At 45.3% G+C, this 23877-nt stretch overlaps 1 protein-coding gene across 4 annotated transcripts in view; it reads right to left on the bottom strand.

Moving 5' to 3' along the window:
* The window catches only part of RUNX1 (RUNX family transcription factor 1), a 257802-nt gene that overhangs the window by 111778 nt on the left and 122147 nt on the right, over positions 1-23877 (bottom strand). For 2 of the 4 annotated variants that reach the window (XM_089508114.1, XM_089508116.1), the window contains exons 1-2: positions 10086-10388; positions 1946-2102 (exon numbers count right to left, since the gene is read on the bottom strand). In XM_089508114.1, coding sequence (XP_089364240.1) covers positions 1946-2102; positions 10086-10388 — 460 coding nt within the window. Of the gene's footprint in view, positions 1-1945; positions 2103-10085; positions 10389-23877 lie in introns of those variants that run through there. The other 2 variants (XM_089508115.1, XM_089508113.1) reach the window with 2 other exon arrangements.

Here is a 23877-nt window from a genome sequence, read left to right as displayed (position 1 = left end):
GAATACAAAAAATTTGAGCTAAAATAATTTTAGAGAATCATGTCTGGCTTTTTCAACCTAAAGGATTATCACAATGCAACACAGAACCATGTTAAAATGAACAGCTCTTACTTCTAAGACAATATATTTTGTTGAGAGTGCCAGTCTGTCAGTGTGGTATGGCGGTTTGAGCACTGAACTACAACTCTGGAGATCAGCAATCAGTTCCTCACTTGGCCATGGAAACCCATCGGGCAACAGAAAACCCTGTGATAGGTTCACTTTAGGGTTTCCATAAATCAGAAATGACTTGATGGCACACAACAACAACAAAAACATTCTTAACATCACTATTAAGCATAACCCAGGTAAAGCTACAGTAAACAAAACTAAGTGCATATTCAGAGAGACCTTTACATAGGACAATTAATGAATAAAAATAGCCTTCATGCTATGCTAATATACATAACCATCATAGGTGGATTTTGTCTTCCATCTCAGTTGGGAGAGGAATCCATTTGGGATTTTAGTCTGAACTCTAAAGGAGCAATTCATGGTACTAAACCTACTTTGGGGATAGGGTCCAACAAGTGGGATCACCTCTTTAAAGTTCAGATCAATTCAGAGCAGTTTCACTGTCATGCTGAAATGGAAACCACTAGCCTCCACTGATTATAGTATACAGCAGTCTGGATTTGATTGTTTTAACAGCAATCAAATTTTAATATTTCATTTTTGTCACTACTTTTATTAAGCCCCCACAACAGTGAACAAAACTGTGTATATTGCAGCAAATGTAAAATATTCTGAAACCAGAATAATTTTACTTATAAAAATTCACTAGTTTTTATGCTACTGACCTCAAACTCTTTAACTACAAATAAGTGCTATCCGCATGAGTAGGCAAAGTCATCTAAAGTAGTTGTGTCAACATGAATGGAATGTAAAATGATTTCAAAGTAATTTGCACTACAGGAAGCAATAGAGTTAAACATTATCTTCTAGATTAGTAAAAATGAATTGAACTGAATTGAACAGAAATATATTTAGTTACTTTGCATGATGGAGCATAATTAATAATTACACAATGCACAATTCACTACGATGAATATGTTGTAAGAATCTGGACTCCTACTTGTACATGCTTATAAAATACAATATATTAAGAAAAAGTAGACCAACATCTGTTCCACCTAGAGTAAAACCACTAAAATAATGGGACTTGCTAATCACAATGCAAATAAATCCCATTGGCTTCAACTCTTGGTTAAGACTAACACTGGATTTTGATCTTTGTCACAAATTGCAACATCTCAGTTCAGCACCTGAATGCTTCAGCATGCTTCTAGGATTTCCTATTGGGTACATGCTTATAAAGCCTCAATGTGTACCACCATTAAAAGTTGTCAGATGTGATCACCCTGATTTGATAGACTCCCACATGTAAGAGTTTCTCATTAAGTTAAGGGTGATGAAGTTAATGTGTTCTTGTGCTCTTCATATTCCCTGCAGATCTATCTTCTCTGATTAAGTGAATGAACAATCCCACATCGGTGCTGGCTAAAACTGATCAGGTACAAATCATAGCAAAGTAGTCATAATGATGGATTGATACTGTGTTATAGCTGAACATTATTTGGCCACTAATCTTTGCTGTGCACATACATACTTTAAAATAAGGTAACAATTTACATTCTGCAATTATTCGGCCACTAATCTTTGCTGCGCTCGTACATACTTTAAAATAAGCTAATAATTTACCTTCTGCAATCATTTACCACAATACTGCCAATGGGATGATTTCATAAATGTTGAAATTGTCAAACTGCTTACTCAAATACAATTTGTTTTAAGTGAAAGTGATTATTGCAAAAAGAAAGTGGTCTGACAGTTGCAACAAAGGAGTCCACAAGAACTGCTCTTGACTAAGATATTAACTGATTTGAACATAATCAAAAATTCATACCTCTTCCACTTCTGCCCACAAATCTTAAGTCATTGAATCTTGCTACTTGATTCTTCATGGCAGCAGTAGCATTTCTGAGTTCTGCAGAGTAGTTTTCATCATTTCCAGCCATTACTGTGACCAAAGTCCCATCAGGGACATCTCCCAAGGCCACCACCTAAAATATTAAGCAAAAGACTCTTGAGTTTCTTTTTGATAAATCTGATTATGCAAACTATAAATAAGTCAATGTGAAATAGGATGGGAACCACATTATACAAGTCAGAAAAATAATCATGCATCATATGAATTGAGATTGTTAATTGCAGTAATTAGGCCCCACTGAAATATAAGGGATTTAAAACATGGCTAACTCTTCATACTTATTTCAGTGGAAATCTAAGGTGACTGATAACCAACCCTTTGAAGAAATTAAAAATTGCTTTGGTATATAAGATTCAAACACACATGCTAATCTAACATAGTGCAGTACAGGAAAGAAATAAAAAACTCAGTTCCAAACTTTTTTAAAAAATAAAAATAAATGCCAACCATTTCAAAAGAACTGGCAGAAATATTGTTGCATCAACTCAGCATGGCATCTCTAAATACGATGTCAAAATCTAGGACACCAACACTACAATGTTACTGTGCCAACAACAGATTCCCAATGCCACTTAGTTGTCAGGCCCAAACCATGACGATGCACAGAAATGGTTAGGGAGAGATATGAGAAACTGTGAAGGATTGAGATCAACTCAACCCCAGTGTGGACCAGCAGAAACTGTAGTAGTAGCTGAAAACCAATGTTCAGGCCTCTCAGCCCTGGATGTATAGGATCCATGTTTACTCATGTGCAGAGTAGACCTGCTGAAATGAATGGGGCTTAAATCAAGGCTAACATGCTATACTGATTTCAGTGGATGTTCTCTAAGTGTGACCAAGTCTAGATCTGATTAATTCACTGGTGAGTGTGGCTTTGGGTTAGCAAATGGAAGGGTAAGCAGTGCTTCACTGCTGCTACTTTTGCTTCCTGTGCAACAGCTGAAGGATCTAGCTGCATGTCTCACTGAGTTCTTGATGCAGGGCAAGCTTGTGCTGTCTGATCTGAAAAAGATGCACAATTCCCTACTTAAATGCTACACAGGAAAGAAAGAATCCCAGGCCTTTCCCCAACCACTTTTAGCCCCTGCAGTTTCCTATGTACACCTACCTGCAGTTCTGCAGGCACACCTCTTATCCTCACCTTTTCCAACTACACACTACAACAGTGACCTGCCCCACAAAGGAAGCAGACAGATGACTATAAAGATCATTGCTCAGCACAAGTACAGTGTAAATGAGTACCAGTAAGCTTATATGCCGGAAAGGATCTAGAATGTCCAAGGTACCATAATGGGACTGCAACAAATAGACAGTATAACTTGCCATACACTTGCTCACAGACAATTTTGCTGCAGATATATTCTATTGATGGCGGTGTGAGAGAAGTATGTTTTAGCAAAGTAACATTCCACTGTCAATTAATGGTATTTTTCTAACTAACTATGGATGACAGCGAATCTTATATTTTTATTTATATTTCAGCACAAACAGTCTCATAGCTATATGGGTGTGATAATGACCTTCCTATTCCTGATTTATATCTATCTATCTATATAGATATAAACATTTCCTTCATAATTTCTTCTCCAGCTGTAGCACCAAGTCCTTAAAGGTCTTCTCCAACAGTAACAGCAAGTCTTTCTCCCCTCCCCAATTCCAGTTTTGTGCTTTAATCTTGAATTATATTGTATCATTATTTTTCTTCAATGTTTTATCACGCAATGTTGCTGTTACTGATCAGCCACAGACCTGCTTTGCTTCCTGCTCCTCATACACCACCTCATTCATTAACACAATGCATGGAAATCAGAGTGAAGTTCTTCTATTTTATCTGTTTGATTTATATCCCACCTTTGTCCCATGAATGAAATTCAATGTGGTAATAGCTATTACTTAAATGTCAGTAATGATAAGAAATTATAATAAATTAACAGCAATTGTTTCAATATAATATGCTTTGAACCAGGGGTCAGGAGGATTTCCAACTACTAAAGGCCCACATGTTCTAAGTAATCTGCAAGTAAAAAATAAAACCATTTTCATTTCTGCTAAAAGCTCATTTGTGTTGATGTGTCTGCTCAGCATGGACACTTCACTCCCATTTACCCAGTTGTCTTTTGCACTGTCCTGTCAACACAATGCCACAGTCAACTCGGCTTTTTCACATTCAAGGGCTCCTGTTTGTTATCCCTCCCACCCTTCAAGCATTCAGATTGTGGTTAGTCAAATGCTTATGGACAAAGCAGGAACCAGGCAAAAAGTTAAGAGGGTAAAAACAAGGCAAGCAAAGCTTGGGAACATTATGAGCACTGAACTGTGTGTGTGTGTGTGTGTGTGTGTGTGTGTGTGAAAGCTTTAGAAGTAAAAAGCGCAACTTGCTTTTAATCTTGTAAAGGTATAGAAGTCAAAAAACCACACACCTCCTCCCAGTCCTATTCTTTTATTCCTCAGTCTCAAAGGGGAAAGCACTTTGTATATGCTGTCCCTTATTCTTCTTTAGGCAAGTGTGCCACTGCTTTGGGGTATTTCCCCTGAAGTTTCTAGAAACTTCTATAATGAAGGATCAGACAGCAGAACCAGGTATAACATGGCATCAGTTAGGCTTCTTGTATACTTGCTGTTCTACTATAAGGGAAATTACCCTAAGCCTTCAATCTTACGCACATATACTTGAGGCTGATGCCACTGAAATCGCTTGCCCTGTGTCTAAATAAACATGGTTAGTGCTACAAAGGCTGCAATTCTGAACAAATTTAGCAGGGAATACGCTTTTTTTAACGTACAAGACTAAATGTGATAGCTGTCTTAATCCTAACCACAGACAAGGAAAGGACTTACTTTCAAAATAGCTGTTTAAAATGCATGTCTGTGATTTCATTCACCCTTTTCCCCTGTTCAAAATGCTGTATGATGTTAACAGCAATTTGGCATTTCTATAACATAGTTCAAGATGCAGTATTTTACTTTTGCAATGTCAGAACAAATCATAGTTATATTAAGCCAGCAAAATTCAGTGTTAGGCTGAAGAAGAAATACATTTTAAAGCAATATAACTTGATACCAATGGTGTCTCTCTGTATATATACATACTGGTGGCAAAAATTAAACAACCCTCAAACACAAGAGGATCATTTTCTGTAGTTTAAAAAAAACTGCAGAAAAAGTATCTTTTCAGCTTCCCATGTTTACAATACGATGCAGGAAACTCTAGCAAGACAGTAAAGAAAAAGAAATCTGTGGGCCCAGGAGAAAGTGAGCGGTAAGTAAAGCTGTAAAAGCAGCGGAGAAACACAAACATTTACATTATAAAACAGACTAAACAGATAAGTAAGAACTTGCTGACTGAAGATAGTATTTTGCTAGACAGCTCGGTTTATGAAAATATATTTTACGCAAGCAGGATGGAGTATCAGCAATTCAAAACCACAACATAACCAGAACGTACTGTTTTACCCCATTCATCAAGCAGAGAATAATTATTCAGACCAGGAGAAAAATTACTACCTTACTGCAAATTAGACGGTTGCATTACAGTGCATGAAGTTTTAGCAATAACTGCAGTGGGTTTTCTTTCATTTATAACATCTTATTTTTAAAGTAATTCCTGAGTTTTCAAAGTGATTTTGGCAATTCAATTCTGCTCAGTTCAATCAGAATAATCATATTGAAAATAATTCAATCACAGTTAATTTCATGGCTCTTCATTTTTAATAATGTTTTAATTGTAAAAGGGGGCCCATAGGGTTAGCTGCACCAAGTGGCAGAATGACTCACTATTAGCACAGGGTTGTGAGCGGTCTAATTCGTATGTCAGAAATCAGACTGAAGTACTATGCAAAACATATTTATAAAGAAATAAGTCCAACAGATTTCCTTGGGAATTACTGCACAGCGCTTGCTTTACTTACAAGCATGTCACGCTAAAACCTGGTAAACATGGTTAGAACTAGTGTGTAAACGAAAACCCTAAACATGCTTGATTGGAAATAAGTATCATGGACTACATAGTGTTTACTTGCAAGGAAGTGTATTTAAAACTGAGATGAAAATTCAACTATTTTCTGGAATTTGTGGGGTGCCACTGTGCAGTTACTTTAGATGAACTAGTAAATAAGATGCCAGAAAGCTTATCAATAGTAGCTCCATTTCTAAAGCCAAACCAGTTGAGTCCTTTACTGGTACTCTTCTACAAGAAAGAGATGGTTGGTCCTCTCCATTAGAATAGGGAGAAGCTAAGCTTGCTGAAGCAGCCTTTCAAACATTCATTACACCCCTTTAGTTTTTCCTCACAATTATTCAAACACTTCCACTTACTGCAAAAAGTATTTAGTTATAGGTACAAGGAGGAGTTCATTATCAGAGCAATGGCCACCGAAATTAACCCCCAGTTAAAGTGGATTCCATGAATTTGACTGGATTATGGCTTGTGGGCATGTGGCTGCGACATAGTTCAAGGCAGAAAGATGCTGAAAAGGGAAATAAGCCCACAAGGGATGGTGCTTATTCTATTTTAATTTCTTTTTTTTTAATCCCCCAGTTCCTTTTCAGATTGAAAATATGTATCTGAACTGGTTAGAAGATGGCAGCCCCATGGGTGAGCTTGCTTAAGAGGGAACTAAAAGGGAAATACTACTGGGCTTTGCTTTTTGATAAAGCTTTATCCCTTCATGAGTGAAACAACAAGCAGCGTATCTGACTAACATCTCCAATTACTTGTTTCTTCTTCTTCTCCTGTTTGGTTTGTAACATCTTGCCTGAGGAAGAAGCTTCAAAAGCTTGCAAATAAAGATGTTGTGCATTTCGGTTAGGCAATAAAGGCATCCCTGATGGGTTTTTGTTTGGGTCCCTTCCTGAGGAAGGGCAAGAGAAAAAAAGAGGCAGAGGGAGACAGCAAACTTCAGGTGAAGTCAAGAGGTGCTTGGCTTCCCACTCTCTGCCGAAAGGCTAGACTAAACTCAATGGGGAAAGTAAAACCGGGCCGTGGCTTTCCGAAGTGCGAGAAACAGGGCAGGGAACAGGAAGAGCTTTCACGCCCGGCCCCCTGGAAGACCTCTAAACCTCAAGGGCTGTCTAGAAGAAAGCAGACATATACTTGAATAGAGAGTAAGTGGGCTGTCTGTAATAAAGTAAAGTCGCACTCTCTCAGCCTCAGAGGATGGCCAGGACAACCCCCCCACCCCTCTCTGAAGGAACTTGCCAAGAAAGCCCCAGGCATAGCTCCACCCGCCCGAAGTCGGAAAGGACTGGAAGGAGTGGGAAATGGGAGCCATCCTACTCTGGAGACTAGGGTTCAAGTCACACTCTCTCAGCCTCAGAGGATGGCCATGGCCAAAGCTCCTCTGAACAAATCTGGCCAAGAAAAACCCATCATGGGGGTCGCCAAAAGTCGGGAACGATTTGAAGGCAGACAGCAACAGCGAGGACTGGCCGGCTCTATAGGACCTTAGACTTCCTCCCGTTATCAGTTTTAACCCCGGAGGCCAGCAGCATCTTTGGGCACAAATCCGATTGGTTAATCCCAACTAGAGTAGCATCCATACGGCGGAAATAATTTTATCTGACGCCGCTTGAACTGCCTTGAACGTGCCATTTAAAAGTGGCCCTGGCATTCCCCCTCAATATTCTCCTCTCGAAGCAAAACCTAACCAGCTCCTTCAAGCCATTCCTCTCCCAGGCCATTCTTCCCAGACTCTTGTTGGACAATTTGCCAATGACACCCTCCTTGTTCTGCGCTACTTAGAACCAGAGTAGTGCTTCCCTCAGTCTGGAGACTACAGACTTCAAACGCACTGCAGAAATAATTCAGTTGGAGACCGCTTTAACTGCCCTGGCTCGGTGCTAGGGAATCCTGGGAATTATAGTTTGTTGTGGCCCAGAGCTCTCTGACAGAGAAGACAGGTCCCAGAATCCCATTGCCTTGAGCCAGGGCAGTTAAAGCGGTCTCAACCAGGATTATTTCTGCGGTGTGTTTTGGACCTACGTATCCCAGAACTGAGGCAGCCCAGAATGGCACTCACCTTTGTAGTTTTGGGGAGACGGATAGCCTTCTCTTCTGTCGGAGAGCAACAAACTACAAATCCATCCCGGGACTCCATAGCTTTGAGCCAGGGCAGTTAAAGCGGGGTCAAACCGGATTAGTTCTAAAGTACCGATGCAGCCCAAGTTATGGAGTTGTTTCCCATCCCTCAAACTCCAACTCCCAGAATTCCATAGCCTTGATCCAGACAAAAAATTAAAAGCGGTGACAAACCGGGTTATCTCTCCAGTGTGGATGCAGTGTGCCTTGGCAAACAACCCTGGCTTTTGAAACCCCTTTCCAAAACCCACCGGGCTCGAGTTGTGTGTGCGTGTGTGCGGGTGTGTTTGAAAGAACCAGAGACCTGGGTGGGAAGTGGTTTTGTTGGTCTGTGTGGAGAACGGGTGTTTTAAAAAGACCTCTCCTCGGTGGGGAGAAAACAAGGCACCAGGCCCTGGAAAGGTAAGGCAAGGCGGCGGCTGCTGCTGCTTCTGCTGCTTTGGGTTTTTCCTTTTGCATTAAAAAATATTGCTGAGTTTATCCCTTTTGGGTACCCAGCCCCCCCAAAGGACCTCCTCCTTTTGCCCTTAAACCCAGGCGTTTAGTGCAGGTGCTTCTCAGTCCAGACTCAGGCTGCAAATCCTGGACGCTGGGCGCAGTTGGAGGCTTTTCTCCCCAGGCTGCTCTCAGGCAGAGGTTGAAAAAAGTTACTTCTTTGGACTATAGCTCCGGAGTTTTCCAGACAGACTGGTGGATTCTAGTACTGAAAGCTGCAGCGCCGAAATGTCATTTTCCCAGGCTTTGGCTTTAATGGGACACCGCTCCCACTTCATTCAGATCAAGAGCATCTTTCCTATGAGTTTTAGTGGGAAAAGGCTAAATCCTTCTCGAACTTGGAGGAAGAAGGGGGTGCATCTTTTCTGCCCTGAGCTGAATTCAGAATACAAAAAACCCGCATTTGGACTCCCCCCCCTTTTGGTGGGTTACCGGATCATTTCGGTTACAACACCAAAAAACAAACAAACAAACAAACAAACAAAACTCCAAACCAAACAAAACCCTCCTATTATTTAAGAACAAAACCAATATGTTACATCCGATTTACTTTTCCTAAGTAAGCCAGAGTGAATTCAGTTGGGTTTTCTCCCAAGTAAGCTTGTTTTAGGCTGCAGCCTTAGACTGTAATGTGGATAAAATGCTGGGCCAGAAGGAAAGTAGAGTGTTCTAAGGCTGCATCCACACTGGAGAAATAAAGCGGTTTGGCACAGCTTTAACTCTTTGTCTGGCTCAAGGGTATGGAATTCTGGGAGCAGGAGTTTGTTGTGGGGCCCAGAACGGAACTGGGGAGGGTGGGAGAGAAGGATAGGAGAGGGAGAAAAGAAAGCGAGAGAAAAAATAGAAGACATTAAGGAGGCCAGGCCCTGTCTCCTTCTCTGAGTGTAGGCGACAGGCCATGAAGGCCACACTCAGGTCCTTCCATTCTGTCAAAAGCAGCATCTCCCTGGAAATAAAGACCTAATCCTAAATGCACTTGGAAACAGTCATCAAATCTGTGGGACTGATCTCCACATTAAGGCCATAGTGTCCTATCTGCCTCATTCCCATCTGACTGCTGGGGACATTTCATCATTGGTCCACTTCCAAGGAATATCTGGGGCTGTAGGCTACATTTCAGAGGAAGGACCTGGCAAAACCACCTCTGAGGATTCCTTGCCAAGAAGATCCCTATGAAATTCATGGGGTCACCATAAGTGGACAGGACACTTGAGGGCACTCCCTGGAGGGTACATACGCGCGCACACACACACACACACACCAGGGTTCAGAGCTGGAGGTCAAGGATGTTCAAGGCAAGTTTGGCACCGCTTTGTCTGGCTCTTTGCTATGGAATTCTGGGAGTTGGAGTTTGTTGTAGGGGGGGCCCACAACAAACTCTAACTCCCAGAATTCCATAGCAAAGAGCCAGAGAAAGAGTTAAAGCGGTGCCAAACCGGGTTCTCTGAGATGCAAGCCGGCCCAACCCCTTCCCCGTTCTCCTACCTTGAAGGCGATGGGGAGGGTCTTGTTGCACCTCCAGTGGGTGGGCAGGACGGAGCAGAGGAAGTTGGGGCTGTCGGTGCGGACCAGCTCTCCCGGGTGGTCGGCCAGGACTTCCACCATGCTGCGGTCGGCGCTCCTCAGCTTCCCGGCCAGGGCCGTGCCTGCTGCGCCGGCTGCTGCTCCGGCTGCTGCTCCGTTCTCGTGGCCTCCCAGCGGCAGCGCCTCGCTCATCTTGCCCGGGCTGAGGGTGGTGGAGGGCGGCGTGAAGCGGCGGCTGGTGCTGGTATCTACGGGGATACGCATCACAACAAGGCGGTTGAGTGAAAGGGGCTTCGCGGGGGCTTCGCCAGGAGCGCGGGGCTTCAGCGGCAACGGCAGGAACCGGAGGCTCCCACATAAAAGGGGGGGGGGAGGCGGCTTAGGGGCGAAGCCAGTCCCGGAGCCAAGTCGGAGAGCTCCCTGCTCCTGGCCCCGTTAATCCAAGCATCCAAAAGTTTTCCAGCTGGTCTAGTAAGGTCTGTGTGGTGCCTCTTTGGGGGAAAACAACAACCACAGCCACCGCCACAAGCACCAGACTTCCCTCTGTATCTCTGGACCGGTTCCTTTGCCCCGGTTTAACCACTTCTTAGTAGCCAAGAAGGCCTTTCCTAGATCCCCCGTGAGAGGAAGCGCAGGGCATCCCCTTCCCAGCCCCAGGGAGGCCAGAGAGGCCCAAAGGGAAGGCGAAGGAAGAGTTCTCAGTAGTCAGCTTTCCTAGCCGGAGTTGGTTCGCTCTCTCCTCTTCCCGCTTGGGACCCTCCACTCCGGATCCGCGGTGAGAAAGGCGGCATGGGCTTCGTGGGGAAGAGGAGCCCTCCGGAAGGAAAGGCCAGCTGGCTCCCGCGGCGGCGGCGGAGGAGGAGGAGGAGGACTACTCCCCTTCGCCAACTATTGACAGCCGGAGCCGGGGAGGGGACTTCCAAGAGCCCAGGGGCGCCTGGCTATCCCTGTCTCTGGTCTCCCCCTCTTCCTCCCTGAGCTTGGCCCCCAGTCCCTCCGCAGGGCCCTCCTCCTTCTCCTTCTCCTTCTCCTTCTTCTCCTCCTTAAGTCCTGCTGCTCTCTTTCTTTCGCAACGCCTCGCTTGGGCCCCGGAGTGACTCAGGGGAGAAAGACTGGGGAAAGCGGCTCCGAAGCCCCAGCCCCGGTGCCAAGCCTGGGGGCGGGCGGAGGGGCTGGACGGAGCCCTCGGAGGAGGAGGAGGAGGAGGAGGAAGAAAACACCCAGACAGAGACACAGCCCTTTGGGCTGGGAGGATTGTGGGCTCCTCCTGCGGTTGAGGCGTGCAGCCACTTTCCGCACACACACACCAGAGCCACGCTTCCTCAGCCCCCGCCCCCCGAAGCCTCTTTCCTCCGCCGCCTGTGACTCAGGGCCAACTCTCCAGAGGGAGAAAAGGAAGGAGAAAGTCGGAGGGAACTCTCCCCCGACCGACCCCACAAGTTCGCCACAGGGAGCCCGGGGTCTAACCGCAGCAGCAGGTGGAGGGGCTCTGCTTCCCGGAGCAAACGGGGGGGCGGTTCTGCCCTCTGCCTCCTTCTCTCCCCCCCCCCCGCCTTCAGACACACACTTTGCTCACAGACACCCTTCTCCCTCTCCTTCCTGAGAGGAGCCCCCCCCAATAAGACCCACAGGAGGCGCCCCTCCTTCCTCTTCTGGCGGGCGGGAGCAGGACTCAGGCACAAGGCCGGCTGGAGGAGGAGGAGGAGGAGGAGGAGGAGGCGGGAAAAGAAGCCTCCTCCTGTTTACTTCGGGGTAAGGAGGCCAGGAGAAGTACAAGGAGGAGGAGGAGGAAGAGGAAGAAAGGGCGCCGGGTGCTGCTTCTGCTGCTCCCTTCCCGTGTCCCCCCAGACTCCTCAAAACCAGCTTTCCTAGGGCTTCTGCCTGTAATGAGGGGGCAGATTTTCCAGCTGTGGGGAGTGTGGGGTGTGTGTGTGTCTCCTGCTGTGTGAGCCCTGGTTTGTTTGCTCTTGCTGAGGATGGACGGGGGGGGGGGGAGAGAAGAAACTGGTCGCTTCGCCCGCCCCCGCCGCTTCCTCCTCCTTCGCGCCTCCTGGCTCTATGAATGGAGGCTGACTGGAAATGAATGTGCTTTTACTGTAAGCGAGTCCGGAGGAATGCCATTCCCTGGGCTCTTTTGCACAGGGCAAGGAGGGAGGGAGGGAGGGAGGGAGAGCCAATCAGGGCCCTTTCCGGTCCGGGAGCAGGGCGAGGCTCCAGCCCACGCCGACAGAAAGATACTCGTAAGGTTGCATCCACACTGGAGAGATAACCCGGTTTGGCCCCGCTTTAACTCTTGGTCTGGCTCAAGGCGATAGAATTCTGGGAGTTGGAGTTGTTAGAGTCGCCCTAAGATGCAAATGGCCCATGAACCGCAAGACGAACCTATCCTGGGGTTTTCTTGGCAAGGTTTGCCATGGCCCTCCTCTGAGGCTGAGAGAGTGTGACTATCCTGAGGCTGCCAGGGCTGGACAGGGATTCGCTTCCAGAGTTCGTGCTCAAACCATGAGATTCGCAAGGATCTTCACTCCAGGAGCCTCTTATCCAGCCTCCTTCCTCAGCGTCCACAGAATGGCCCTCCCCAGGAGGTTCTGAGCCTCCCCCCATATTTACACAGGCGAGGTCCACTCAGTGCAACTTCATGCCCCCCTTCTCCCCCAGCTACACTCTGAAGGACAAGGAGGACTCTTCCTTTTTGCTCTCTGCCATCAGTCCCATGTTCTTGTCAAGATATATATATATATATATTTAATAAAACGTCTTGAAAGGATGGGCCTGGACAGTCAGGGTTTTATAGGAGAGCCATCCAGATTATGGTGTTTTGTTGATTTAGCAGCACATGGGGACATGACTTTTTAGGCCCAGGGCAGACAGTGAACAGTAGTCTGTAACTCTGTAATCCAGCCCTTCCCAAAGGTTCTTTTCTTCTAGATGGTTTGAACTACACCTCCCATAAATCAACATGACCAGTCATCTAGAGTGAGGGAATTAAGATCCAAACCATCTGGAGAGCACCACCAGCTTAGGGAAAGGCTGCTCCAATGCCTCATCACTGTGTAAAACCCTAAATTCCCTCTTACTCCTTGCTTTCTGGAAGGTAAGGGCCTCTTTCTTCCTTTTAGCAAGCAATGTGGTCCCCAGCTGAAATGAAGCACCACTGACAGGGTTTTGGAGCTAAACATGGCTTTGGGGCTAGATTAAGATAGGTTGAGGCCCCATGTCACTTTTGAGAAGCCCAGTAACATCGATACTCCCTCCCCCCCCCCCCAAAGTGTTATTCTAATAAATATATAAACACTGACATTGTAATTTGAGATTCTAGGCTGTAGTTTACCTAGATGGGACACTACCTGGCTCACATTAAGGCCTGTGCTGTCCAGCAGGGAGGCCTATAGGAAACTTTGGCTGCCAGCTGCCAATAGGAGACAAAGCAATCCATTAAATGGAGGTTGGATTTACCCCCCCCCCCCACAAGGTGCGTTTCTGAGGTAGGGTGTGGATCCAGGTTTCCAGGAAGGCCAAATTGTTGTTTTTAAAAGTTTTTAAGGATGCCACTAAGATACTGCCCCCCCTCCTAAGGAACACTACTTATGCTGGATTACAATGGTTGCTTTCAGCAATATGTCCACGATTCCAGCCTCTGCACTTCTTTGAAATGTCTGATCTTAGAGATGTTTATCAGACAGTCCTTCTCGACACAGACTGTAATAATTAGAGCCATCTTTTCAACCAAAATACTTTATATCATGGTATGCAGACACCAATCTGAAAGAGATGCATGGACTGGTTTATAGGAATGGGGTGGGGTGGGGATATTAAAAGGCAAATGTGCTTTTTTAGTGCTCTAGCATTGGCTGTCTTCCATGGCTTTCTGTGAAACAGCAGTAAGGCAGGTTCTAGTTAAGGCTGAATGGTTCTTGACCTCAGAGGGAAAACACACACACACAATATTTGCCATAATGATGCTTTATTATTATGTGTGTGACATATTGTATGGGACTAGTAGTAAAAGATGGATCAAAGTTCTAATGCTCCCAAGAGCTGCTGTCTGAAGAACAACTGCCAGGTGGAGTAGGCAACACTGGACTACAGCAAAAGCTGTAGTAATGAAGGAAGGAAGGCCCTGAAATGAACTGCTTGGGACCACTATGGAATAAGTGCAACTGCTAACATAGGACCTGAACAGACAGGCCAAAATAAAGCTGCTTCTGGTCAGTTTGGAGGTATGCTGTTTAAATGACACATGCATCTTAAGAGGCCAGAAGCTGTGTCAAAGCTGTGCTCTGGGCCTTAGGACTGGAGCATGGCTTCCAGCTTCTTAGGACGCATGCATCATTTAAACAGCATACCTCCAAAGTGATCTGAAGCAGCTTTATATTGGTCTGTCTGTTCAGGACCATAGTGCACCAACAAGTGATATAAGGCAGCCCATGGCTGGATCATATGTGGTAGGTGCTGCTTTATTTGTCACACTGAGCAAACGGAGTGCATGGAACACACACATGTGTCTTAAGGCCCTTTACAAGTGATTGTCTCTTGTGCACTGTCAATACATATCCTCTATTTCTGATTTTGAAAGGGTTTTTTTTTTCTCCTCAGTGATATCAGCTACCTTTGTGTAGCCAGAGAGGAAATTGGAAGCAAAGGCCAGTAAGCATCCACTTCTGCCAAATGAAAAAGAAAAGCTGTAGTAAGTGGCTTGAGTGGAGATCAGAGTTCAAACCCCAGCTCGGCCATGAAACCCACTGGGTGACCCTTGGGCAAGTCATACTCTCTCAGCCCCAGGGGAAGGCAATGTGGAAAGCCTCCCTCTGAAGATATATTGCCAAGAAAACCCCATGATAGGTTGACCTTAGGGTTGTCTTGAGTTGGAAACGACTTGAAGGCACACAACAACAAAGCTATACATAGTTGCTTTTCCATCTCCCGTTCCCAATTTTTTTTTTAAAAAAAGAAAGAGCTTTGAATTCGTATCACCTGCTTCTTCATTTTTGCTCTGAAACTCCTCTAACGGGAGCTCCGCTCTGAGCCCCACAACAAACTCCAACTCCCAGAATTCCATAGCCTTGAGCCAGTATGCAGCTTTGGAGAGAAGGCGGCCTGGTGCAATGGCTTCCTTTGCAGCCTCTGTCCTTTCTCCTTGGTCCTCCCTGGAGCTGCCCACAGTTGTCGATTGCGAAACGGAGCCCGGAAAACCTCAAGCCAAGGAGGCTCCGTTTGAGCACCATCCAAAAGAGACCAGAGACAGTACCCCTTTCTCGGTAATGACACGGAGCGGACGCTAGAGGGAGCCCAAAGCCTTCCCTGGAGGAGAACAGACCGAAGCGGCATCCACACTGCAGATTTAACCCGCTTTGATAGCACTTTAACTGCCCTGGCTCAAGGCTAGGGATGTATAATTTGATGGAGCCCCTGACCTCTCTGACAAAGGAGGCTAAGTGTCTCAGGAAGCTACACTTCCCAGAATGCCACAGCATTGAGCCATGACAGCTAAAGGAGGTATCGAACGGGATCATTTCTGCAGTGCGGATGCAGCCTTTGTTTTTAAAGGTGCTGCCGCATTCCCCTCCACTTTTTTAAAAAACAAACTCCTCCAAAGTCCAGAACACACTGCAGAAAGAATCCAGTTTGAGACCGCTTTATCTGCCCTGGCTCAGTGCTAGGGGAATCCTGGGAAGTAGATTTATTGTGGCACCGGAGCTAAATGGTTCACAAAACAGTTTGACACTTCTTTAACTGCCTTAGCTCAGTGCTGGGGGATCCTGGGAAGTGGGGTTTATTGTGGCACCGGAGCCAAATGGCTGACAAAACTCCAGAATGTTAAAGTGCTATCAAACCGGATTAGTTCTGCAGCGCCAACGTGAGTCAACAATAAATTCGTTGGGTGTAACTGCATGCCAGGGACGGATTTAACGGCTTTGCTCCGATTTAGTTCTGGAATTTCCTAAGGAACGCCCTCCTCCCACGAAACTAGTGGATGAAGCGATTGCAACTCTTTCTTTCTTTCTTTTCTTTTCTTTTCTTTTCTTTTCTTTCCACCTCTGCAAAGGGTTACTGAAAGCCAAACAACAAACCAGACCCGCAGCAGCACACAAAAGCCGGGTGAGTCAATGATCTGGACTGTCACCCGATGGCATCTGGAGGAGGCCACCTTCGGGGCGGGGACCAGCTTTCAGGTGTGCCCCTCTCTTTCAAGCCCTACATCCAGATCCCTCTAATCTAGGCAACGATTAGGAAATCAAAATGGATTCAAAGAGTTCCCGTAGCAGGGGCCAAGCATCCGGGCCGATGCGAAAGAACTGGACAAGATGCTAAAGAATAAAAAGATATACCACTGAGCACTGAAGTCGGAATCGTCCAAGCCACTGGACAGAGAAGAAAGCAGATGGGAAGGAAATCAGCTCCACTGAGATGTGGGGCTGGAGATGGATGTTTTAAAAAGATATTTTCCCTGGCATGCAGTTGCACTCTATGAATGCTAGAAAGTTGATTCACGTCTGCACTATAGACCTAATCCGGTTTGATAGCACTTTAGCTGCCACGGCTCTTCCCAAATTCCTAAACTCCGCAACGCCCCCGTCTTTTGTTGTAGGTCTTCCAAATCTATAACAGAAACTCTTCTGGGGAGCGACCGGTTGTTAAACTAATCGGATTTGCTTGCAAAGGAATAGCCCAACGCAAGCAGCACTCTGGGGAAAGTAACTTCGTTACACGACAGGTCCCAGAATCCCCGCAGCTCAAACACACTGCAGAAACAATCCAGTTTGAGGCCGCTTTAACTCAATGCTAGGGAATTCAGGGGAACTGTAATTCTGTGAGGCATTGAGTCTTCTGTGTCACAGAGAGCTCTGGTGCCACAATAAACTACAATTTCCCAAGATTCTCTAGCACTAAGCCAGGGCAGTTAAAGCGGTCTCAAACTGGATGATTTCTGCAGTGTGTTTTGGACATAGGATTTGACCCCCAAATAGGCCTCTGGAAATTTAGGACAAGACGCATGACTTACATGTTTTTGCCCACTCTGTCCCATTCTATCCTTTATACCTGGAGCCTTACTCAACCACCGAGAGAATGGTTAAAAAACCAGTTCGGTTGCATCCGCACTGCAGAAATAACCCAGGCCGACATCATTTTGACTGCCATGGATCAATACTGAATTCCAACAGTGCTATGGAATTCTGGGAGTTGCAATTTGGTGGAGGACCCGAGCTCTCAGACCGAGAAGGCTAAATGTCTTACGAAACGACAGTTCCCAGAATTCCCTAGCCAGTTAAAGGGGTGTCAAACTGGATTATTTCTGCAGTGCGGATGCAGCCTTTGTTTTTTTTAAAAATCCGCCAAGGTCAAAACACACTGCAGAAAGAATCCAGTTTGAGACTGCTTTAATTGCCCTGGCTCAGTGCTAGGGAATCCTGGGAACTGTAGTTTATCGTGGCACCAGAGCAAAAGCGATGTCAAGAGTCATGACAAAGTGGTGTCAAATTGCGTCATTTCTGCAGTGTGGATGCACCTTAACCATCCTTCGCTTTGAGAGAGTGCTTAAAAGCTTTCCCAATCCCAATGACCCTGATCATTCTGAAAGGGAGAAGACGAGCATCTCAAGTCTGTGGCTGAGGCGACCTTTGCTAGAGGGACGACTTTTCAGCCCCTTCCACCAACTCTACTCTGGGAGGCTTAGAACCAAACTACAAATCCCAGGAGTTTGGCAGGGTCTATAAGGGCTTAGCGATGGGCACAAAATGAGGACACCCTCCTTTTTAGAATTCTGCCCCTTCTCATGAGTCCCCAAACTTCTAGCACTGAAGTAACTTCATCCTTCAGATGTACGTTTGGAAATAAAGTACATTCATCCAAACCAAAGGCAAAAAAGATACCAAGGCAAAGATACCAAGGGAAAGCCAACGTAGCAAAGAGACGATCTTCTAGGACTGTGCCCGCCCTGCAGAAATAATCCAGTTTGAGACCGCTTTAACTGCCCTGGCTCCATGCTATGGAATTATGGGAACTGTCGATTTGGGAGACGTTTACCCTTCTCTGTCAGTAAACTCCATAGCATGGAGCCACGGCAGTTTAAAGTGGTGTCAACCCGGATTCTTTCTGCTGTGCGGATGCAGACTTCTGAATGCTAGAAAGTTGACAAAATGACACCCCTGAATCCTTGGCTTGACGGGCTTGGGCCGCATCCACACTGCAGAAATAATCCAGTTTGACACCACTTGAACCGCCACGGCTCAAGGCTATGGCGTTCTAAGAGTGGTCGTTTGTTGTGGCACGTTTATGGCGACCCTATGCTGGGGTTTCCTTGGCAAGGTTGGTCCAGAGGAGGTTTGCCCGCCTTGTTTTGCCCTGAGGCTGAGAAAGTGTGACTTGTCCAAGGCTAAGAATGATGATGATGATGATGATGATGATGATGCCTTGAAAGCCACTTTGGCTTAAGAAGGAGGGGTCCTGACCAGGCTGACCAGGTGCCCTCCCGGCAAAGGAGGACGAGGCACCGCAAAATGGAGGACATTCGAGGAAAAAATTGGAGGGCATTCCAAAATAAAAGCTAACAACACTCATATAGATATAAATTCACTCTCCTTAGTCATGCTCAATGTGGAGGACATTATGAAATTCCTCCTGGATAGGAGGCTGAAATGTAGGACGTATCCTGGAAAAGGAGGACGCGCCTAGTCACCCTGGTCCCGACCCGACTTTCAAACCCCGCTCCTCAACACACACCTTTTGCCCGCGAAACCAGCCCAGGGGGGCAGGCATCTCTACAACTGTAACAACAATCGCTCTGGTGCCCACAGCAAACGACCATTCCCAGAATCCCATAGCCTTGAGCCGTAGCTGTTAAAGCGGCCTCAAAGCGGGTTAGTTCTGCAGTGTGGATGTAGGATTAAAATCCCATTGAACGGCTGGGTTTATGGATCCTAAAACAGAGGGAACAAGCGGATAAAATCTCATCCTACACCCCTCCAAATCGGCTTCATCAATGACTAACCAAAACTGCGATCCATTTTTTGAAACTAACCTTGTACCCATCTTAGGCTGTATATGTTTTAATTTACATGAAAGGCAGCGAAACGATTAAAAGAGCCTCCCCTATTTATATGACAAGCCTATTTTGTACAAATCACTTTCCCTCTTTTGGATATTGATTTGGTCGGTATTTTTCTTTCACTCTCCCTTCCCCACTTCCAAGGAGGAGCATGAACTCGGAGCCACACAGGGCAGCTATAGTCCCCATAAAGCGGTTTTTAAAATATTGTAAACCTTGAGTTTGATTAACTGTATTTCATTTTGATTGTTTCAGAGCTCAGTTCTGCCAGCCGCCCGGGAGATGCGTTGCCTAGAAAGGCGGTATAAAAACGTTTGCAATATATAAAGAAGGGGATCTTCAAATCAGCAAGAGAGACAGTGGGATCCGGTGGATCCTTAGAAATAAACTGATTAAAAAAAGAAAGTCTCGTTTCTCTCCGGCAAAGTTTTCCAGGCTCAATGAGGATGAATGCGTTTTTATAAAAAGCAGGTCCCCGGAATTATTTTACATCGAATGGTTTTAGACTCCTTAAAGCCATATATATATATACACACACATACATACATATATACACATTATTTTTTGTTTTTCTTTTGTATTTTGCCTAAGCAATCTGGAGACTGTGGCTATCCTTTCAGTCCAGCAAAGTTCACGCCAAAATCTTATTTTAAGGCGCCGCAATAAGATCCGTTGCTTTATGGCTACAGAGAATTACGGAATCCTAGTCTTAAAATGTATGTTGGGTTTTTTTCTTTTAAAAAAATCCGAGAATAATATTTTCACTTTGTATTTTTTTCAAATCAAGAGACAAGTCACCAACCCCCCCCAAACCCCCAAATTGCTTTGATAGGAAAAAAAAAAGTTGAGATTTAGAGGAGTGCTTTTAAAACCGACACCCTGCTTTCCAATTCTGCCCAATTTTATCCACCCTTAGAAACGTATAGTATTGCAAGGAGAAAAATAATAAAAGCCGGCCGAAAAAAATTCCAGGGTGTTGGTAAGAAAATATACATGAACAAAAAATCCGACACAGGAGTAAATTTAAGAAAAAAGGATGGTGCCATTAGGAAGGTTGCATGCTATTAAGGTCATCCATTTGTGCCTTCAAGTCGCCTATCAATTTATTTAAGAAAGAAGTTGGCAGCATGAGCTTTCGTAGACTTCAGTCTACTTCCTCAGACGCATTGCAGTGGGATTTATAGTTTTCTATGGGTTTTTCGGGCTGTGCAGCCCTATTCTGGAATAATTTAATCTTGCAGCTGTGGCTGGCATCTTCACCAGTGGGATTTGTTTGTTATACTTGACTGGATGGTAAAAGGAAGAGTGTGAATCCTCTCATCCGAATATGGATCCTAAAACGGAGGGAACAAGCTCTTTTATGCTTCTTTGTGGGTGACAGTGCTGGCCCTAAGTCCGATTGACCTGGGTGCAAATAAAACAATCTGATGTTGGGGTTTGAATGTTGGACCATGAGAGCAGGATTCGAATCCTGCTTGGCCATGGAAACCCATTCGGTGACCTTGGGCAAGTCACATTCTCTCAGCCTCAAAGGAAGGCAAAAACAACCTCCCTCTGAATAAATCTTTGTCAAGAAAACTCCCTGAAGTGACTCTAAGCGTAAAGATATGTCACTGAATGTTAGGATTGTCCCTGCCAATTTATTTCCAGTTTCTATGCATGGCTGTGATGCGAATGCTGGACAGGGAAGGCAGCTGACAGGAAATCAACTCCTTTGCAATGTGATGCTGCAGAGGAGCTCTGGGGATACCGGGGACTGCTAAAATGAATGGACCCGAGACCAAATCAAGCCTGAACTCCCCATTGAAGCAAAGTCCCCTAAATGGGAGGCGAGTTGAAGGCACACAACAGCAGCAGCAGCAGCAAGGGATTTTATTAACCCCAGTTATTCCCAAAGCACAGTGTATAAAAAGGATCTGAGAGGACTGCTTTTAGCATCCCAGGCTCTTCTCTTGTTCCAGGGCAGCACAAACGGAAAACAAAACCAACCCCCCAAATGCCCACCTCTGCTCTGGACTATGGAGGAAAGATCCACCTGCAAACAAGCTTGTAAAATGTGGGCTAGACAAAGTAACTGTTAAATGGATCTGTAATTGGTTGACCTGCCGAATCCAAAGGGTGCTCAATAATGGCTTTTTCAGCCTGGAGAGAAGTGACCAGTGGGGTCCCACAGGGCTCTGACCTGGGCCCAGTGTTATTCAACATCTTTATCAATGATCTGGATGACAGAATTGGGAGCACACTTATCAAATTTGCAGATGACACCAAATTAGGAGGAATAGTTAATACTCCAGAGGACAGGGCCAACATTCAAAATGATCTGAATAGACTAGAAAGCTGGGCCAAAGCTAACAAAATGAAATTCAACACAGAGAAATGTAAGGTATTGCACTTAGGGCAGAAAAATGAAATGCACAGATATAGGATGGGTGACACATTGCTGAATGAAAGTACATGTGAAAGAGATCTAGGAGTCCAAGTAGACCATAAGTTGAACATGAGTCAACAGTGTGATGCGGCAGCTAAAAAGGCCAATGCAATTCTAGGCTGCATCAATAAAAGTATAGTGTCTAGATCAAGAGAAGTAATAGTGCCACTGTATTCTGCTCTGGTCAGGCCCCACCTGGAATATTGTGTCCAGTTCTGGGCACCACAATTCAAAAAAGACATTGAGAAACTGGAGCGTGTCCAGAGGAGGGCGACTAAAATGGTGAAAGGTCTGGAAACCTTGTCCTATGAAGAACGAGTCAGGGAGCTGGGGATGTTTAGCCTGGAGAAGAGAAGGTTAAGAAGTGATATGATAGCCCTGTTTAAATATTTGAAAGGATGTCACATTGAGGAGGGAGCAAGCTTGTTTTCTGCTGCTCCAGAGAACAGGACCCGGAACAATGGATGCAAGCTACAGGAAAAGAGATTGCACCTCAACATTAGGAAGAACTTCCTGACAGTAAGGGCTGTTCGACAGTGGAACACACTCCCTCGGAGTGTAGTGGAGTGTCCTTCCTTGGAGGTCTTTAAGCAGAGGCTAGATGGCCATCTGTTGGGGATGCTTTGATTTGGATTTCCTGCATGGCAGGGGGTTGGACTGGATGGCCCTTGTGGTCTCTTCCAACTCTATGATTCTATGATGGAAAGGACAGAAGGAATCCACTGGGCAACCATGCACCAGAGGAGAGGAGAGGAGAGGAGAGGAGAGCCACTTCCAGATCCAGAGTCCAATCCACACTCTATCCCAAGTAATTCAGCATGGCTGCAATGGCCAGGCTTCTGCCTTTTAAAACACTGCCTGCCACCCCCACTTCCAAACACACACATACAAAACTGAGGTTGCCAGTATGAAAAAAGGGGAATGCCTCCTGTTTCTTTAATGGCCCTGAATTTCTGCATGTGCTGCTTGTTACCTGGTTGTGTGAAGAGCACCATCTGCTGAAATTCCCTCTTCTACACAGTCCTTAAGGAATAGGAAACCTTTCCAGTTTTCACTCTGGCACCTTTAACAGACACATTTTCATAAGCTTAATGTAAGCAATTGAAATCCTCTGTCCATCTTGAGCAACAGCTAGCGTGGTGTAGTGAGCCTTGGACTATGACTCCAGACACCAAGGTTTAAATCAGTCATAGACCTTGGGCAAATCTATTGTTTTTCACCAGAAGAAGAATCTGCAGTATTATGATACTGCAGTATTATGATACTGCCTTCCTCTCAACTTCAGAGGAAGGCAAAGGCAAATCCCTTCTGAGCAAATTTTGCCAAGAAGGCCTTGGGGTTGCCACAAGCGAAATGACTTGAAGGCACACAGGAATGACATTGAGGCACACAGGAATGACTTGAAGGCACATCACTGCAACAACAAATCTATCCTGAAGTCTGTGAGGTTCATCTGCTCTTCTTTTCCAAGAACAATCTTTTCTGCAATTTATTGCTGAACAGGTTGTACTGCCATTGCTGTACCTCTTCCCCACAACTGCCACCTCTCCCTCAGCTTTCTATGCTTACACACTGAGAAGAAACCACACTGCTAAAACAATTTAGCCATTGAAAGACTTCTTCCACCACAGATGATTACTTGGATGCAAAAGAGTACACTTTTAGGAAGCAGACCCTGAAAAATAGGACAGATGAACTAATGATGCTTAAAACAGAGCATTTTGCAAAGCAGGGTGTGGGAAGATCTCAACTTTCTTCAGTTTTGAACATGGAGCATGACAGTTATGGAAACACGTTACAGCATGACAACTGGGGCCTTGCCATGTGAAAACAAGTGGCTTTTGCTATTGGGAGGTATGTGGTGTTTAAGTATATCATGTATAGAAGCAGCAAAGTAACACATTCTTTGCAAATTAGAAGGAAAAAACAACCACCCTTCACAGCATAGGCTGGGGGCTTCCATGGGGGTAGGGGCGAATATATTCTGGAGTATGGTCTGAACTTTTTAAAAAAAATAGACAACTGGTCAGAGAGCTTCTTTACAGTTCATAAGGCATGGAAGTAACTTGCTGGCTCTGCCTATGTACCCATCTTCTCAGAAGCAATTGAACATCTCCATTGTCAGAACTGTGATCAAAATTCTTTCATCCTTTGAAACCCACTCTTTGGTTTCTTTCTGGGAAGTCTTCATTTAAATGACATAATTTAGTATGGAGGAACTTTTTCATCTGAAAGAAGAAACCCTTGCTGATCAGTCACAAATAATGGACAGAACTACA

The sequence above is a fragment of the Sceloporus occidentalis genome, unplaced genomic scaffold (assembly GCF_023333645.1).
Source record: "Sceloporus occidentalis isolate IW3139 unplaced genomic scaffold, rSceOcc1.0.p SCAF_2, whole genome shotgun sequence".
Classification (NCBI taxonomy): domain Eukaryota; kingdom Metazoa; phylum Chordata; class Lepidosauria; order Squamata; family Phrynosomatidae; genus Sceloporus; species Sceloporus occidentalis.
Note: the sequence above shows the minus strand (reverse complement) of the source record. Positions and strands in the feature narration are given on the sequence as shown.